This window comes from Canis lupus, chromosome 5, assembly GCF_011100685.1.
Source record: "Canis lupus familiaris isolate Mischka breed German Shepherd chromosome 5, alternate assembly UU_Cfam_GSD_1.0, whole genome shotgun sequence".
In the NCBI taxonomy this organism is placed as follows: domain Eukaryota; kingdom Metazoa; phylum Chordata; class Mammalia; order Carnivora; family Canidae; genus Canis; species Canis lupus.
In genome coordinates, this window is record NC_049226.1 from 56,866,996 (window position 1) to 56,881,885 (window position 14,890).

The 14,890-nt window shown below is 61.2% G+C and overlaps 2 protein-coding genes across 4 annotated transcripts; both read right to left on the minus strand.

The window, feature by feature from the left end:
* Positions 1-3,822: 3,822 nt before the first annotated feature.
* Positions 3,823-6,375, minus strand: TNFRSF18 (TNF receptor superfamily member 18). The gene is given in 5 exon segments (NM_001190744.1): positions 3,823-3,947; positions 4,015-4,217; positions 4,384-4,471; positions 5,439-5,561; positions 6,222-6,375. Coding segments are annotated over 5 exon segments (693 nt in total).
* Positions 6,376-10,320: 3,945 nt separating this feature from the next.
* On the minus strand, positions 10,321-13,263 carry TNFRSF4 (TNF receptor superfamily member 4). 3 transcript variants are annotated; one of them, XM_038535545.1, is made up of 7 exons: positions 13,088-13,263; positions 12,616-12,738; positions 12,078-12,179; positions 11,627-11,693; positions 10,997-11,193; positions 10,715-10,819; positions 10,321-10,622 (listed from the first exon to the last, which is right to left on the minus strand). In XM_038535545.1, the coding sequence occupies exons 1-7, from the start codon at positions 13,233-13,235 to the stop codon at positions 10,552-10,554; spliced, it is 813 nt and encodes a 270-aa protein (XP_038391473.1). In that variant the 5' UTR covers positions 13,236-13,263; the 3' UTR covers positions 10,321-10,551. The 3 variants fall into 3 exon arrangements, with proteins under 3 accessions (XP_038391473.1, XP_038391472.1, XP_038391474.1); XM_038535544.1 differs by having other exon boundaries at positions 12,042-12,179; XM_038535546.1 differs by lacking the exon at positions 10,715-10,819 and having other exon boundaries at positions 12,042-12,179.
* Between the last annotated feature and the right edge of the window lie 1,627 nt (positions 13,264-14,890).

Sequence of the window (14,890 nt, forward strand, 5' to 3'; positions counted from 1 at the left end):
AATAAATAAAATCTTTAAAAAAAAATCACTGCTGTTCAAACACCCAGAGGTGATGGCTACACCCCTGCCCCCCATCTGCCCACTGTCTGGGCCCCACTCAGCTCACACTTGGCCCTGAAGTGCCCTTTCCAGCCAGAACTGTAAGGACTACCAGGGAGAAAAAGGCCAGATACGGAGTTTGGGGTGCCGTGTACCTCCAAACACCTGGAGGTACGAGGTGGATCCCAGGATTCAAATGACACAGATGGGCAGCAGACACAGAAGAGGGGCTCAGGACGCCTTCAGGGGCTCAAGGAGCCTGCCCCAGAAGCACGGGAGGGACAGCTTCCCTAGTGCCTCAGACAGGGCTGCCAGCACCGCTGCTGGAGTTTGCAATTCAAGGTGAATACAGGCTCCTGGAAGCTAAGTATCTCCCCCGCCCCCCTCACCCACACTCCCTCCTTGCCTCTCCCCTTTTCCCCCTCCAAGGCTGAGTCCTAGGGTCCTACCGATAGGTGGGAAACTCAAGCAGTGCCTTCTGCTCTCACCAGGGCACCACTCAGGGACCCCCATCATTGCTGCATCCATCGGGGGGACTGCCCGGCACAGGCCCCACCTTGGCACCCACTGGGGCTTCCTTCAGCCTCTGGTGGACACAGTGCCGGGTCTGCTGAGCACCTTCTAGCAGCCACAGGTCTGATTCAGATAAAGGTCCCAAGGAGCCCCAAGGACTCAGAGGACCTTCCCCTGCACCCCCCGAAGCCCATCTCCTGTGGAATGTGTGTCTGAGAAAGGGGTCTGGAGCAGCACTGCCCCGAATCAGCATCTCTGGAAAGCATCTCAACTCCAGAAGCTTCCTGGAAACATGAGACACGCGGGGGTGGAGGTGACTCTATCTCCACCCCCAGCACAGCCACTTGGTGAAACTGCCACAGGGGCCACAGGGGTAACCCCTCCAGAAGCCTCAGACTTCAGCCCCACTGGAAGAAGACTGCTTGCTCCTGAATGTTCAGGAAACCACGAGGTGCAGGAGGTGGCCATGAGTGATGGCCGCACATCCTGTCAAAGCCCCAGCATGGTCAGGCCTGGCATCATGAACCTAAATTATCAACGTGCCTGGGGGCAGCCAGGCACCACCTGCCTTCGGACAGCTCCCTGCAGCTGTGGCAGGGCTGGGGCTGAGAGGGGCCAGTGTCCAGTTCCATCTCAGATGGGTGTCCAGCCGAGGGTGACCCACACTGGCCGGGTCCAGATCTCAGTAAAGGAAGAGGCAGGGGCCTTTTCCAGCAAGTGGAGGGGTGAGGAGCAGGGGGCGACTGTGGCAGGAAGCACTTCTGAGAACCACGGCGGCCTTCAGGCCCTTATCTGAGGTTTAACTAGACACCGTGGACTCCCAGCCGGAGCGGAGGAGCTGCGGTTTTCCAGAACAGCTAAAGAGCTGTTCCGTAGAGTGGGGGTTTCCAGAGGAAGCAGTCAGGTGCCTAGAGCTGGCGGGGCAGGGTTTCCTGGGGGGGTCTCTGTTGGGGCTCAGTGAGCCAGGAGGTCAGGCGGCCTGTCAGGCTCTGCTGCTGGGCATGCACCTGCCTCCATGCCGGGGAGCTGGGCTGAGTAGGAGGGCACAGGAGCCCCTACAGCCCCTTACGCCAGGTCCACCCCTCGGCCCACCCTGCCCCAGGCATTGCCCCCTCCAACACCCACCCACCCACACTTCCGTCCCCTAGACCTTGGGTCTGGTCAGTCCTCTCCCATCTAAAACCCCTAGTGGTACCTCTGCACAGCCATGCTCTGGGTTCTCCTCCTGACTCTACAGCCCCTGTGCCCCAAGCTGGGATGAGGGATGGGGGCATCTCTGTGAGGTGCTGTGGCGGAGGGACAGAGAGAAGGGGGCCGATCCAGCCCTCCCCAAAACCCTGAGATCCTCAGGGCCAGACCCCTCCTGCCCAGCCCCCCTGAATCTAGCCTCCTCCCCATTCTCCACCTGGGCCTTGGAATCTCCCACCCTGCTCTGTGCCGCCCCCATACTGACGTCAGGGTGCTACCACCCCACATGGGACCCCCCCCCGGGGAGTTTCCATGCTGAGTCAGCCAACAGAGAGGTCCCTCGGGACTTGGGTGTGTGCAGGCCAGAGTGGTTTCTCAGGAAGGTCTGTGAGTGCAGATGACCTGCCTCCTCTCCCCAACCACCACTGGGGACAGCTGAGCCATTGTTGGGGAACCCTTTGCCCTGGGGCAGCCTGAGCCAGCCACTATAGAAGGTCCTAGGCAGCTGTGAGCATCCCATGTGCCCCATCCATGGGAGTGAGACTGTCAAGTGACACAGGTGACAAGAGCAAGCCCAGAGGAGAGCTGGCTTCCCAAAGCAGGGTGGGTAAGGGGTGGGCAGGGCAGGAAACCTGGCCTGGAGACCCAAGAGTGGCCAGGAGTGTGGCCGGCAGGTCCCAGAGAAGTTTGCTGGGGGCTCTCCTAGAATGCACTTCACTGGCTTTGCCAGTGCTGTCTTCCACTGTCCCCTGACATCCAGCCAGGGATGAGCCCGGGATCCAGCAGGCATGGAGAGGATGAGGGCTTCCAGTATGAGTAAAATCATAAAGCAGTTGTTCACACCCCACCCTCCAGGGGTAGAAGCAGGATGTGCCATGCTGAAGTGGGGTGGGGACACAGGTGATGCCCTAGACACGATGCTTCCAGAGCTCTTCACCACCTCCTTGATGCCTGTTGGGACAATGAGTCAGGGGATGTTTCTGGGTAGCTACAGGCAGGAGAGGGGTGTAGGGGTTGTTGGAGCACTGACTTCGGGCAGGTGGCTGGGTGTGCTGGCACCTGCAGGGTGCTGCTGCCGAGACCAGCCTCCAGGGGCCTACCTTCCACACCCAGGACCGCTGTGTCAAGGATTTTTTTATCAAAGTCTCCAGGTGCGGGAAAGAACACTGCTCAGTTCCCACGAGCGGGAGCCTAGAACATGCCCCAAGGGACAAGGGTCTGGGGAGGTGGTGGAGGGAGGTAAGCAGTGAGACTTGGAGAAAGGGTGCAGGCCAAAGGCAGGTTACTGGGAGGTCACCCTCCAGACCACGACGTGCTGGGCGTAGACCTCGTCTGGGACTTGGGGGTGAATGACACAAGGAAAGGCCCCCTGCAGGAGCCAGTAGGCTGTGTGAGCAGCCCAGGACCCAGAGTCCGGAGCAGAAGCAGGCCAGAGACCAGACACAGAATCTAATGGTCCCAGTGTGCTGAGCAGATTGCCAGGGGAGGGGTTTCCAAAGAGCCGTGAAAAGGCACGCAGGACAAGTATCCATCATGGTGCCCTTCCTCCAAGAAGCCTTCCAAGTCCCATGGTCCCTGCTAAGTGCTTGTGTCCAGGACGAGAATGGCCCTGAGAGCTGCCCCCCACCCCCAGCCCCGCCTAGGCTGGAAGCAGATGAGGAGGGGGGAGAGGGGCTTCTAGTCAGGGAGGCCTTGTCTCCCTGTCCCCCGACCCCAGAACACATCCACTTGGGTCGCTACACAAGTGTTTATTAAGCGCTGCCGGCAGCCAGGTCCAGCACTGGGGCACAGCCTCCTGTCCTGGGAGCCGGGGGCCCCAGACAGGGCCAGCAAGGGAGGGAGGCAGTCATGGCTGTGTCTGTATCTCCTGTGGGGTCTGGCACAGCTGCTGTCTCTTCTGCAAGGTCTGGGGGATGGGTCACGGTCACCACCCCCCACCCACTTCCGCCATCGAGGGGAGCAGGGCCAGGCCCAGAGCTGGGGCCCCATGGCAGGGTAGGAGCCCTGGCTCCCAAGGGTCCACCCAGGGTGCTTCCTGGGTGGGCCAGCTCCGAGTCTGCAGCAGCAGAGGACAGCCAGGCCTCACACCCACAGGTCCCTTAGCTGGCCTTTGTCTGGCGACAGCTGCTCCCCCCGCTCTTCCTCAGGGAACTGGCAGCTGCAGGTGTCCTCTGCTGGCGGCCGTGTCTCCAGGAGCAGCTGGGTCTCTGCAAAGCAGCTTCAGTCAGCAGGCAGCCCAAGGACCCACCCCTCCCACCCCTGGGGACCACTGACCTGGCGGCCACCTACGATGCCCCCTCAGCTGCCAGATGTGCAGGACAAGCTGGGTCCCACTCAGGACCAGGATGCAGGTGGCCACGGTGAGGAGCACGATGGTCAGTGGATCACGCGGCTCGGTGGGTGGCAGCCCTGGGCTGCAGACAGCATTGTGTGTCTTGTTCCCGGGGAACGTGGTAGGATATCCAAACTGGGAGCAGCTGGGACACACGGACACAGAGCCCTCCATCAGCCCATGGCCACCGGAGCAACCCCTCCGCACGCTGCTGTCCTCTGACTTGTGCGAGGGTCACCGTGCCAGGAAGGATCGGAGAGGCCCCTCCCTCAGGAACTGCCCGGCCACCCGAAGGTCCTGCCAGGACTCACTCTGACCAGGGTTTGCAGCGACCCTCTTGGCCTCCAGAGAAGGTCCCTGCGGCACAGTCGACACACTCAAAGCCAAAATTGAAATTCCCTAGAGACAGACAGACAGCCAAGGTTTGTTGGGGCGGATGAGATGGGATCCATCTGGGGCCTGAGTCTACAGCGGAATGACTCCAACACACCTCATCCTCTAGACTGAGGTCTCTGATGCCTGCAAGACCCAGACCTGTTATAAATCATGTATGCCCCATTCCAGGCAGGCATCTGAGGGGGAAGCAGACTTGGGGAGACCCCAGGGCTGTGACCCTGAGCTGAGTGGAGGTCCCTGGGGGATCTGGGGATGGAGAGCTGTGTGGCACATGGCCAGAGGGAGGTGCAGGGGCCTGTCCCCTGGAAGGCTGGAGGGTGAGGGAGCCCAGAGGGGGTGGGGGTGGAAACCAGGCAAAGACCCAGGCCAGGCCTCATGCTTGGTCCAGTAGCCCGGAGGGCAAGAGGTCAGTGAGGATCCCAGATAGACCAGGTGAGGCTTGTGCCCCAGCTGCCCCTAGATCCTGCCCTATCCAACATCACAACGCTGCTCAAGTGACACTATGCTCTTCCCATCAGCCAAGTAAGCCCCAAGAGGATTTGAGCTGCTCCTTCTAGGATACACTTGACCACCAGACATGGCAACAGGGGGCAGGCCTAGTTTTGTCAGATCATCATGCAGATGCTTAAGGTACGTGGAGGACTGGGGGCCTGGTCAGAGCCAGGGCCTAAGGGCTAGACAGCCCTGGACACTCCACTACTTCACACAACCAGCCCTGAAGAATACCCTAACTCTGGAGAGAGAAAGCCAGGCTAGGACAGGGAAGGACTTCCCAGAGCTGCATGGGTGCTGGGACTCATATTTAGGCTGAAGCAATAAACAGCAGAGATGCCAGTGCCTGCCTGCCCAGAGGACATGAATGTACCTTCCACCCCCACATGGCACTGGCTACACACCCACTCCCATGAGCTCTGGCTCGGCCCTGGTCTAACCCACTGTCCTGCTCAGGCCACAGCTGCCAGTGACTTACCATGAGGCCGTACCTCCTGGCCAGGGGGGCAAGTGTGGTGCTTGCAGGTCTTGCACTGGGGGTCTCCACAGTGGAACCCTGGCTGGACACACGTGCAGTCCAGCTCAGGACAAACCTTCTCAGCTGAGCAAGAGAAAATCCAGCCCTCTCAGCAGCTGGGCCAAGCCCCTCCCTCCTCAGGGCTCTCCCAGGGGCCCTTCAGGGGGAATGGGATGATAAAGGGAAGGGCAGTCTCCCCACCCTCAGACCCCCATTTGGTCCAGCTGTCTGCCTCCTCGGCATCCAGCTCCTCCACCCATGTGGCCTGGCTGTGTCCCTCAACCCCTGAAGCTGCTCCCACCTAGGGGGAGTGACCAGAACACATCTCTGCTGGACAAGGGGTCCCCTGAGGGACCTGCTCCCTCTCCTTCCTGCACGGCCCCCAGCTGCCATGACCCTCAGGGCAGGCTGCCTGCCTCTGCAAGCCTCACTGAGACTTGGGACCCTCAGACCCTCCCTTCTCGATTCCCAGGCTCTGGCAGGCTGACACTCTGGGGTGTCTTCCTTGCAATATTTGTCCCCAAACTTGCTGTCTCCCACAGAGCTAGGGCCGGGGCAGGGAGTGTGCTGCCACCCTGACCTGGGCAGACAGTGGTGGCCTTTACCCTCAGCTGGAGCTGGGACAGCCTTCCTGCGCGGAGGACCCAACACTCGCCTTGGTGAGGGCTCTCACACCCCAGCCCCTCCTCAGAGGTCCTCCCTGCGCCCGCCCCCTTACCCCTTCCCCGGTTCCCCGGCCCTTACCCGCCTCACCCGGTGCGCACGGGCGACAGCAGCGCGCATCTGTCCCTGTTCCGCGCAGGAGGCGGCCTGGGCCGCAGCTCGGAGCCCCGGGGCGGCCCAGGCCCAGCGCGCAGAGCAGCACGACGCCGCACAGCCCCGCGCGCCGCGCCCCCATGGCCCCCGCGGCCCAGCGAGCTGGGAGATTTGAGGGGCCGGCCCACCACGCCCCCATCCGGCGCGCCCCGCCCCGCCCCGCCCCGCCACGAGGGCCTCTCCCCGGGCCGAGTGGAAGAAAGGGAACCCGCCGGCTGCACCTAGCGGCTCGCAGGGGGGTAGAACACTGCTCTGCGTGACCAGAGGGGCGGCAACAGGTCCTTACCGCTTTGTCTGAGCAGCAGGACTCCTTGTTACACACCAGGCACCCCAGGACCCCGGGCGTGGGAGCCGGCATGGGGCAGGAGCACCAGGGAAATCTGCAGCTGCCGCACAATTTTAGTGTGAACCCAAAACTGCTCTAAATTATTTTAAAAATTGAAAAAATTTAAGTCAACTGAGCCTGGCTGTATCTCAGGGAGGTGGGGTCTCTTGGCAGGCTGCAGAGCACCATCACGGAGGGAGGGAGGCCTCCAGGAGACTCATGTGCAGCGAGCAAGCAGAAAGAGGGTGACCTTTGGGGTTCCTAAGTGTCCTTGCACTTTGGTCCAGGAATTCCTACCTAGAATTTTTTTTAATTTTTTCTTTCTTTTTTTTTTTTTTTTTTTTTTTTTTTTAATTTATGATAGTCACAGAGAGAGAGAGAGGCAGAGACACAGGCAGAGGGAGAAGCAGGCTCCATGCACCGGGAGCCCGACGTGGGATTCGATCCTAGGTCTCCAGGATCGTGCCCCGGGCCAAAGGCAGGCGCCAAACCGCTGCGCCACCCAGGGATCCCTCCTACCTAGAATTTAAATATGCCCCTGAATGTGTATGTGGGAGGGGGGACACAGAGCAGCCTGCCTCCCCAGCCTGCCCCCCCACCCCCAGCTAGGTCTGGGGCAACACTTCAAGGGGGAGGATCAGAAACCTGTTCTAGTCAAACCTGTGGATCTGTCCGGTCTAAAGGGATAGACACCAGCAGAAACTGTGGGAGCTAGATGCTAAGCGTCAGCATGCTGAGGTGGGAAGTGCTCACAGGGGAGCTAGTGCAGGGACTGCTCCCTCACTGTGCCTGGCTGGGTCCCCTAGCTTCCTCAGGAGGGCCTCACAGGCTTTTAAAGATCTCCACCTCCCTAGTCAGCTAGCCCCCATCAACAGGCATCATGGCCCTACCTGGTGAGGCTCAGCACAGAGCCCCACACCCAGAGGCCTCCCCACTTTCCAGGGATTGAGACAAGCCCCTCACTTGGCCATCAAGGTCTAACTGGGCTCCAGGTGCACATGAAGCCCCAGCACACACACCTCTGTAGCTGTGCAGATTCACTGCTCACAGCTTAGAGCCCCAGGGGGGCCCCATCACATCTCCCAACCCAGAGACCTCCTCAGATCTTAGGAGAGGTCTGGGCATTGATGGAACCTCTAGTCACTGGAAGCTCTGGGCCAGAGGTGGCTTGCTTAGGCCCCTGCTCTCACCACTGGGCCAGGTCCCACTCAGACCTCTCCAAACAGATCTGCTCCTCCTGGAGGGTGGGGAGGGCCAGCCCCCAACCGAGCTCTCCAACCAGAGAATTCAGCCTCCAGTTCACTATGAGCTTTGGCTTCCTCATGTGACACGGAGGGCCTCTGGATCCCTGCCTTCTCCGGGAAGCCTCCCTGGAGCCAGGGTCTTAGGAGCGTGACTGTGGTGACGCCCCGGGGCTGCAGGTGTGCTCATGCCCTCTGAGACCTGTGTCTGTACCTGGTCTCATGGGCAGCTGTCCCTTCTCCGAGGGGAATGACAGGACTTAATTCTCCAAGTCCCAGGATGCACAACTCCTCTGCAGGGGGCAAACCGGGTCCTACAGGGGAAGGAGGGGGCTCTTGGGTGGGTTCAGTAGAGCCCTGAGATCTCCCTTCAGCTCCCAGACACGGACCTGTGTCCAAGCGCTGGGACAAGAGGGACAGCTGGTAAAGGCGCTCCAAGCACAGAACCAATAGTTCTGGACCTTCGTCTACTGCTCAGTTCAAAGACCAAGGGGACAGGTCTGTGGCAGTGCAGGGTCACCCCAACTCTGGTAAGCGGGCAGTATACCGTGGCCCAGGAAAATGGGATCAATACCCAACAAATGATGCTTGTCAGACTGTGCATGTGCCAGCTGGCTCTTCTGGAAGCAGGGATAGAGAAACTTCTGGAAGTAGTTTGTTGTGGTGGAAGGGTGAAGGTGGGCTGGGCAGGAGCAGCTCTGTGCAGAAAATGTTCCCTGGGGAGCCTGGGGGTGAGCAGGAGAGGAAGGTTCTTCAGTGGCTGCCACCTACAGCCACACAGGAATCAAAGGGCCCAGGTTACGTGCCCATAGAGATGGTGGCTGACAAGCAGGGCCCCTCAAAAGGCAGGAGTGACGTCTGCGAAATGTCAGTGCCTGCGTGTGCTTTCTGGTCCCAGCCTCTCCGGAAGCCGCCCCCCCAGCCCTAGCCACAGGCTGCGTGGACAAGTGGAGCTTGCAGAACTGGGCAGCGCAGGAGAGATGATCTCTATCTGTGTTTTCCAGCCCTCTGTGAGCGGCTCACCGCATGTTTGCATCATCACTTGTCCCAGCTTACAGGAGTCACTTCTGTTTTGTTAGCAGAAGGTCCTTCAGTAACCAGAGGGGGTGGGATCTGACTGTGGGGGCACGGAGGGGGCTTCTGGAGCTTGTGTGAAATCACAGCTCAACACCCAGGCCTGGGGTCAGGTGGGGACGGGGATCAGGTGGGGGCTGGGGGTCAGGCAGGGCTGAGGTGGAGAGGGTCTGTGGGTTTTCTTTTTTTTTTTCTTTTTTTTTTTTTTCTGTGGGTTTTCAGCAGCCGGGCAGGGGGTAAGGGGTTGGACAGTGTGCTGAGGGTTGGTGAAGAAGCACAGAGAAGGCAACACTGTCCATGTTTCCACCCTATGGCAGGGATGGCTCAGCCAGGCAGGGGTGGGTATGGGCAAGAAACCCCGGGCCCCAGGACCTGACCTCTCCCCTGCCCCCACCCTGACTCCTCCACAGGTCCCATTGCACTTCCCCACGCCCAGGTGCTGTCCTGGGCACCACTGCCCCCACATCAAGGGTGCGGGTTTGCTGCCTGTGTTGAGGGCACGGCTTCCACTCTTCTGTTCACCGCCGAGTCCCACACCAGAGTACTGTGGGAAGCCAGTGTCAGTGGGATATGGAACAGCTCTGTCCTCTCTCCGCATGTTCAGGCGGGGACCAGAGGGGTCAGAGGTTTGAAGACAAGTTGGACAGGCCTCTGGGGCGACCTTGAGGAGACAGATGGCCCCAGAGACAAGGAGGGCTGGTGGCCAGGGCTGAGGCTCTGCCAGAGTCAAGGCCAGCATTTAGCGCTGGCCGCAGCCCCTCTGCCTTAAAGGACATCTACAATCTGGTCTGGTACCCATTAGGAGGGGCGCCATGGTTGTGGAAGACAAGCCACGGGCAGCGGGATTTTCCTGCTTGATGTCTCACAGAAAGCTGCTGTGCTCCAAACAGGCTCAGTTTCCCAAAGTGGTGATGCCCAACTTTTGCCACTTACTATCTGCAACACACTCACAGGTCTGGCAGGCCTTGAGGTTTGAAAGGCCTCAAGAAACAAGGAATGGCTCTTGAGCTCTGTGCTCTGGGGGAACACAGAGACCTGAAGGGTTGCCCTCAAATGTCCCCTTTGGGGCTGGGGTCTCAGGTCTCTCCTACCTGCTCCCACTAGAACCAGATCAGTGGGCTTCCTAGTGCCCTGGGCCTTCTCACCCAAGTGCAGGGTATCCGAGCAGCAGTTCTTAGATCCACCCAATAAGCGGCTGGGTGGTCTAGCCACCCCCAGGACACTGCAGGTGCCAGGACATGCCCAGAGAAAGGGTAAGCCCCTACCCCACACCCCTGCCTCAGTGGGAGATCCGTCTTCTGCCAGAGTGGGCACAGCCCAGCTCTCCCACCATGGGCGTGCAGCCGCCTCCCCACCCGTGCCCAGTCAGAGACCCACATTTGCCCATGTCATTTATTGGGGGGGGGGGCACCACCCTGGGCGGGGAGTATGCACAGCATACGTAGCAGAGCCCTGGATGCCAGCCCAGGAGCACCTAAAACGGCGCAGGTTGGGGTGGCGGGGTGACAGGGCACCCAGGTGACAGGATGTGCTGGCCAGTGCCTGGGGGCACCCACAATGCCCCTCAACATCCAGCAGACCCTCTGGGCCCCCAGCCTGGGGTGGGAGCACTGGCTGCTCAGATCTTGGCCAGGGTGGAGTTGGCGTCAGCATGCTCCTCTTGGATGGGGGTCCGGAAGCTATTTCCACCTGGGGAAGAGGAAAGAGCAGGAGGTGGCAGGTGGGTTAATGTCTCAGCCTTTTGGGAGGCAGTCTGGGCGGGGGTCACGGTGTATACTCACCGGGGGGCAGCCGCCAGGCTCTGTGGTGCAGGAGCAAGGCCAGTGCGGCTGCCACGGGGGCCAGCAAGCCTAGGCCCAAGCCCAGGACAGCAGCCAGCTGGGGGCCTGTGGGGAGGCGGGGCCTGCTGGATGGGGCCCCTGGAGGAGGGTGTCCACCCCAGGGTGGCCTCTTGAGGGGGGCAAGGGGGCAGAGGCCATTCCCAACACTTCCCTCCCTTCCTCACCCCCTTCCCTCTTGAGTCAGCAGAGGTTGCTGCTGGGGTGAAGCCACCCCCCTCTTACCCCTGGGGGGCTCCGTAGGGGGTGTGAAGGGCCCCTGCGAGGTCCTGGGCCAGGCCATAGTGGGCTGAGGGGTAGGGGGCCGGGTCAGGGGGCTCTGGGTCTCCCATGGCAGTGTGGCGGGGAGGCTCCTGTCCTCACAGACAGCGTCTGAGCTCTTGCTGGCCGGCTGCATTGTACGCCTTCCCATCAAGGTACAGCTGAGGAAGGCAGGGGTGTGGGTCAAGCTAGAGCCCACCCCCCACCCCACCAACTCCTCCCAGATTGACCAGATAGGCCCAGAACTAGGACAGGACCTGAACAGGTGGGGAGTAATGGGAGACCCACACGGGATCAGCTGAGGCAGCATCAGACTCCCACCCAGGGAACCACACCCTCAGTCCCCCTTTCCATGGGTTCCCCACCCCGTCCCCTCCTACCCACCCACCACTGACTCTTCTCTTCCTGCCTCTGCCCATGGAGGCCCTAGGTCTGGATGAGTGGGAGTTTCACAGCCTCCTCACTCCAACCCAGCTGCCAGGCTGGTGGGTGGGGGCTGGCAGGGCTAAGCAGGGAGACAGCAGGGTGGGGCCAGGGGTCATGAGGGGACAGGCACCAGTAGCACCCCCACCAGCCAGCCCGCAGGTCACTCACTTGGTCCAGGGCTTGCAGGCCTGGTCATCCCCTGGGGAGAAGTGTCCGGGTGGGCATGGGGCACAGTCTGCAACAAGGCAGCAGGACCATCTCAGCCCGTCCATGGCCACGTCGGGGACCCAGACACCATGGCTGCTGGGACTGGTACGTGAGGCTAGGCGCTCACCCTCCAGGGCTGCCAGACCCTCCTCCCTGCCCACAGTCCACCCACTGGCCCTGACCCAGGTGCCTCCCCCCACCCCATTCTTGGCATAACCTATTTGCTAGGGAAGGACCTTGGTCTGACAGGGCAGTGGGGGTGGCATGCAGTGGAAGTGATAGCATGTAATGTGGGAGACAGGCCTCCTTAATGGCTTCGGGTCCCCGAAGCCCCCTGGCCCCTCCAGGTCCCCCCTGCAGGCCCACAGAGCCTAACCTCTCATGCACATGCTGCCCACCCCGTGGGGCTCACCGACTCCACGCTTGTAGCCGTCCCGGGGCTCTGTGCCTGGCTTACAGCTGCAGATGGTGTCCTGCGTGGGTGTGCATCTCCTCTTGGGTTCACTCCCACTTCCTGGGAGGTGTCAGGAGCAGTTGGTGGGGCGCCCAGGGCGGTAGGTGGGCCCCCAGACCAGTGGCCCCATCCCCAGTCTCTGGATGCCACACTCTTTCTGGCCACAGGCTCCTGGGATGCCTCCCCATCCTCATGGCTGTTCCAGCCGCCCTTCCTGCCTCCTCTGAGGCCCGTGGCAGGACCCTGGGTGGAGGGGTGTGGGGGAGGGCCACCTGGCAGGCATGTGCTCCTCCCTGACCCCAAGTGGTGTCAGCCCCCCTGGTGGGAGGGGGTACTCCTAGCGGGCCTCTGTGGTGCAGCTGGCCCTGCTGTGGTTTGGGGCTTGTTTCTATGGTTGGGGGGCCCCATGTAAGTGCTGGGTGGAGCGACAGGGCCCCCAGCCACCCCCCCAAGGGCAGAGGGCCAGGGATCCGGGCTGGGGCTGGGTGGCACTCACTCTGATTGCACTGAGTGCAGGGCTTGCAGGGTTCGTAATTTGTAGCCTCATTGTAGAAGCCAGATGGACACTGATGACATTTGGTGTCATGGCTCCTACTGCAGCGGCTCTCCATTCCATAACCTGCAGCGGGACGTGGCTCAGACTCAGCCTGGCCCTGGCCCTGGCCCTGGCCCCGGTCCTGGCAGCCTCCTCCCCAGCCTCCGGCTGGCCCACTGTCCCAAGCCCCATGGCAGGTCACCCGGTCCATCAGCCCAAGTCCACTAGCGCATGACACTTGTGTCCCAGGACGCCATCAGCAAGTCCCCCACTCCCCATCCTCCATTCCTGTGTCTCCACCCACCCCCATGTCGAGTGTCCCTGCCCTCTGTCCCCGTGTCTCTACCCCTATGACCCCCAACCCCATGTTTCAGGTCCCCATGCCATCCTCCCCATGGGCACCGCTCCCCAATTCTGTGGCCAGGCCACTCACCTGGTGGGCAGTCATTGCAGCACTTGCCGTCTTTGGGGTAGGTGTTCCCGAAACAGTTGTGCTCAGCTACGGCACCCAGCACAAGCCCCAGGAGCAGGAGGGCTGAGTGAGGACCGCTGAGCCGCAGGGACTCCACGAACATCCTCATCTCTGCCAGCAGTACAGGAGTCTGGGGTTTTTCCTTGGAGGATGTGGCTATAAGGGCTGCGGAGGAGGGGTGGGGAGGGTGGGAGGAGGAGGGGACCAGAAGGAAGGAGACCCAGGAAGGGCTGGCGACCCCTGGCCTGGGCTGGTGGCAGGAAGGCAGCTTGTCTGGGCAGCCCCCACCAAGGCTAGGGGCTCCCGTCCCGCCCTGGGCCCCAGGGCCTTCATCCCCCCCGACGACACCCACTGAGCTCAGGCTCCGCCAGCAGGCACAGCATACCAGCCAGCACACAGAACCAGGCCCAAGTGAGGACTCGCAGCCCCCAGCCCCTGCCAGGGCCAGCATCTCTAGTCTGCACCCACCACCACACTGGACCCCTCTGCCCAGCACAACCGAGCCACTAAGGGCCCCTGCACAACCCCGCTTCTTCTGGGCCCTCATTCTCCATGTACAGGGCAGGGCAAACCCCTCGGGAGGAGCAGGTGGCTGCTCCTGCCATCCCCTCCCCACACATAAAAGGCTGCACAGAGCACACGGGTAAACCAAGGCAGCACACTGGGTTAGGAGACAGGCCCCTCACCATGTGGACCCTCTACTGGGCATCAGCTCACTGGTCCCAGACTCCAGAGCACGGTCGCCGGCCCAAGCGTCTGAAACTAGCTCAGACCGAGGCAGTGGTCAAGGACTGGGATGGCAGGAGGCCCACATGGTGAGGCCCTGCGTGTGGGAGCTTGTGCAGGGGTGTAGTGGTGCATGTGCGCTGCTGAGGTGCCTGAGCACAGCAGGTGTTAGGAACTGAATTGTGTCCTCAGAGTCACATGTTGAAGGCCTGACCCCCCAGTGTGGCTGTTTGGAGATGGTGCCTCTAGAGTGGGGGTGATGTTCAGATGGGGTCAGCAGGGTGGGCCCTGATCCCATAGGGCTCATCCTTCTGGGAGACCTCAGGAGAGCCCACAGAGGAGGCACATGAGGACAAGGAGGCAGCGTCTCCACCAAGCAGAGGCCCCAGGAGAAGGCAGTCCTGCCCACACTTGATCTCAGATTCCAGCCCCCAGGACTGAGAGACAGTCATCCATGGTACTCATCAGGATGGCCCAACAGACAGCACCTGCCCTGCATCCTGGGGACAAAATATGCCTGGGAGCAAGCATGAACCTGTATCTGTAAGGGTAGGGGGGTCCATCTGCACTCCCCTAGCTCCCTGGCCAGGCGGGGCCAGCAGGATGACTGTGTCCCCTCTGGTGGCCAAGCCTGCCCCACTCTAAACCCACCCTGGGCTGAGGGTGTCTCTACAGCACCCACAGGGCAGCAAAGACTGGGACGACCCACTGGATGGTCCCACGGAGCCCTTGGCATCCTCGGACACGGACCTGGCAGTTCCAGGGCAGGTGGGGAGGCCATGCGCAGGACCACTGTGGTGTGTAAAAGGGGAAGAACACATACACACACACACACACACACATGTGCACACACAGGCACATACATGTGCACGCGTCCTCTCTTACACGCACTCTCTCCGATATCACTGGGTGCTCTGGGGGCAGGGGAGGCTACACAGTGTCACTTTTGTTACCTTCCAAATCATAATCTTGAGATGAAATTAAGCATTCAACAGTTAATTTAAAAAGTGTGAGGCAGAGGGCCTCCTCGGGGAGGGC

What these genes read in the sequence shown, in the direction of transcription:
- TNFRSF4 (XM_038535544.1), bottom strand. Translation starts at nt 13,235, where the DNA reads ATGAGGATGTTCGTGGAGTCCCTGCGGCTCAGCGGTCCTCACTCAGCC. An exon ending in CTGCACTCAGTGCAATCAGA is followed by an intron (nt 12,180 to 12,615) that starts GTGAGTGCCACC and finishes GACACCTCCCAG; the next exon opens with GAAGTGGGAGTGAACCCAAG. An exon ending in CCCTACGGAGCCCCCCAGGG is followed by an intron (nt 10,820 to 10,996) that starts GTAAGAGGGGGG and finishes GCCTCCCCACAG; the next exon opens with GCCCCCAGCTGGCTGCTGTC.